A 2,080-nucleotide genomic window follows, 5' to 3' on the forward strand; every position below is an offset into this window, starting at 1 on the left:
GATGTCCTCCTGTTGCAGCAAATAACATTGAGATCAAGCACAATGTTCTCCAAGCAATACAAAATAATTGTGTTTTTAGAGGGAAGCCGAATGAGGATCCAACCAGTCATCTGATGGATTTTGATGAAATCATGAACACTTTTCACTACAATGGAGCATCAGATGATGCTATATACTTAAGGGAATTCCCTTTCTCTTTGAAGGATGATGCTAAGATCTGGCTACGTAGTTTACCTTTTGGATCAATCCACACCTGGGATGAAATGACGACAAAGTTTCTTGATAAGTATTTCTTACTAGCAAAAACAACTAGAATGAGGAAGGAGATCAACAATTTCAGTCAACTAGAATAAGAAATAGTGTTTGAAGCATTGGAAAGATTCAAGGAATTGTTGAGGAAGTGTCCACATAATGGAATAGAGCCATGGCTGCAGTTGACAAATTTCTGAGAAGGATTATCACCTGCGTCACGGAGGATATTAAATAATGCAGTGGGAGGACCGAACATGAAAAAGACACCTGAAGAAGCTATTAAAATCCTAAATGAACTTGCAAAGGATGCTAATCAGTGGGTTGTAGAGAATTCTGAAAGGAAGAAGACTCTAGGGGTGCACCAAGTTGATACTTATACTACCTTGCGGGCGCAGATTGCATCAATTGCAAAGGATGTGAAACAATTGACTCTAGCCCAGGCTCAATTGACGCAATCAATAATGTGTGATTTTTTGTGCAGGAAGGCTTCCTACTCATGAATGTCAACAAGGGTCATTTACATAAGAAGAGGTTAATGTTGTTGGAAACTTAAACAAAGGAAACTATCAAGAAGCAAACAATTTTAATTCAATGGGGCAAACGCATCCTGGAAACATGGAGCTCACCAAATGGTAGTTTGAATGTGTGGCAACAGAACAATGTGAGAGGACAAGGACAAACACTTCAGGGATACCAGAATCACCAGCGACAACATCAACCTCATGAGGGACAACATGGGAACCAATCGAGTTTGGAAGAGATGTTTAAAAGTTTCATCACTAAGGTTGATGATCGGTTTGAAATTCAAGGTGCTTCTATTCAAAATTTAGAAAAGCAGGTTGGACAGATTGCTAATCAAATATCTGAAAGACCACTTGGAAATCTTCCGAGTGACACATTAAGGAACCCTAAGGAGCTGAAAGTTGTGACTTTGCGAAGTGGAAAAACGTTAAAAGATAATTGTAAAAGCAAAGCTTGTGAAGTTGCAAAGAGCCAAGATGAGAAACAAGGAAGTAAAAAAGTACTAGGGAAGTCCAATAAAATTCATAAAGGAAAGGAGAAGTCAAAACTAGAAATTGTTTCTAAATACATGTCTGCATTGCCTTTACCTCAAAAAATGAAATGAGAGAAGCTTGACAAGTATTTTGGAAGTTCTTAGAGATGCTGAAGCAACTACATGTGAATATTCCTTTCACTGAGGCAATCACTCAGATGCCTGGATATGCTAAATTTCTGAAGGAAGTTTTATCCAGCAAGAGAAAATTGGAGAAAACATCAGTAGTCAAGTTGAATGCTCATTGTAGTACCATCCTTCAAAATAAATTACCTCAGAAATGTGGTGATCTAGGTAGTTTCACTATTCCATGTGCGTTAGGGGCTGCTAGATTTGAGAAATCCTTTTGTGACTCAGGAGCTTCTATAAACCTCTTACCTTTGCTCATATTCAAAAAGTTGGAAGGAGAGCTCAGAATCATAAAATCTATCCCAATATCCTTACAATTGGCTGACCAATCCACCATTATTCCTGAAGGGGATAGTTAAAGAGGTTCTAGTTAGGGTGGACAAGTTTGTGTTTCCAGTAGATTTTATCTTAGTGGACATGGAAGAAAATAAGGATGTTCCATTAATTCTTGGCCAACCATTCCTAGCTACTGGGAGAGCAATACTTGATGTGTATGAAGGGAAACTGATGCTTAGAGTTGGAGAGGAAAAGGTAGCATTCAATATGAAGAAGGTGGATGAGCTCACATTTAAGACAACCAAGTCGGATAAAAAGATCATAGCATGGGTGCGTGCGCTTGGCCAAGCCCGCACAAAGGAGCCAGAC

General features: G+C 38.9%; 1 protein-coding gene and 1 non-coding gene across 2 annotated transcripts; one reads left to right on the forward strand and one right to left on the reverse strand.

Moving 5' to 3' along the window:
* Window positions 1-311: 311 nt before the first annotated feature.
* Window positions 312-418, reverse strand: LOC125875350 (small nucleolar RNA R71). The gene has a single exon (XR_007447413.1). It is a non-coding gene; the product is annotated as a small nucleolar RNA R71 (small nucleolar RNA).
* Window positions 419-1,413: 995 nt separating this feature from the next.
* On the forward strand, window positions 1,414-1,794 carry LOC125873810 (uncharacterized). The gene has a single exon (XM_049554658.1). The coding sequence runs from the start codon at window positions 1,414-1,416 to the stop codon at window positions 1,792-1,794; it is 381 nt and encodes a 126-aa protein (XP_049410615.1).
* Window positions 1,795-2,080: the final 286 nt, after the last annotated feature.

Source organism: Solanum stenotomum, chromosome 8 (assembly GCF_019186545.1).
Source record: "Solanum stenotomum isolate F172 chromosome 8, ASM1918654v1, whole genome shotgun sequence".
NCBI lineage: Eukaryota > Viridiplantae > Streptophyta > Magnoliopsida > Solanales > Solanaceae > Solanum > Solanum stenotomum.

Excerpts from the sequence above, each read along its gene's own strand:
- LOC125873810 (XM_049554658.1), top strand. The coding sequence starts at position 1,414 with ATGCTGAAGCAACTACATGTGAATATTCCTTTCACTGAGGCAATCACT.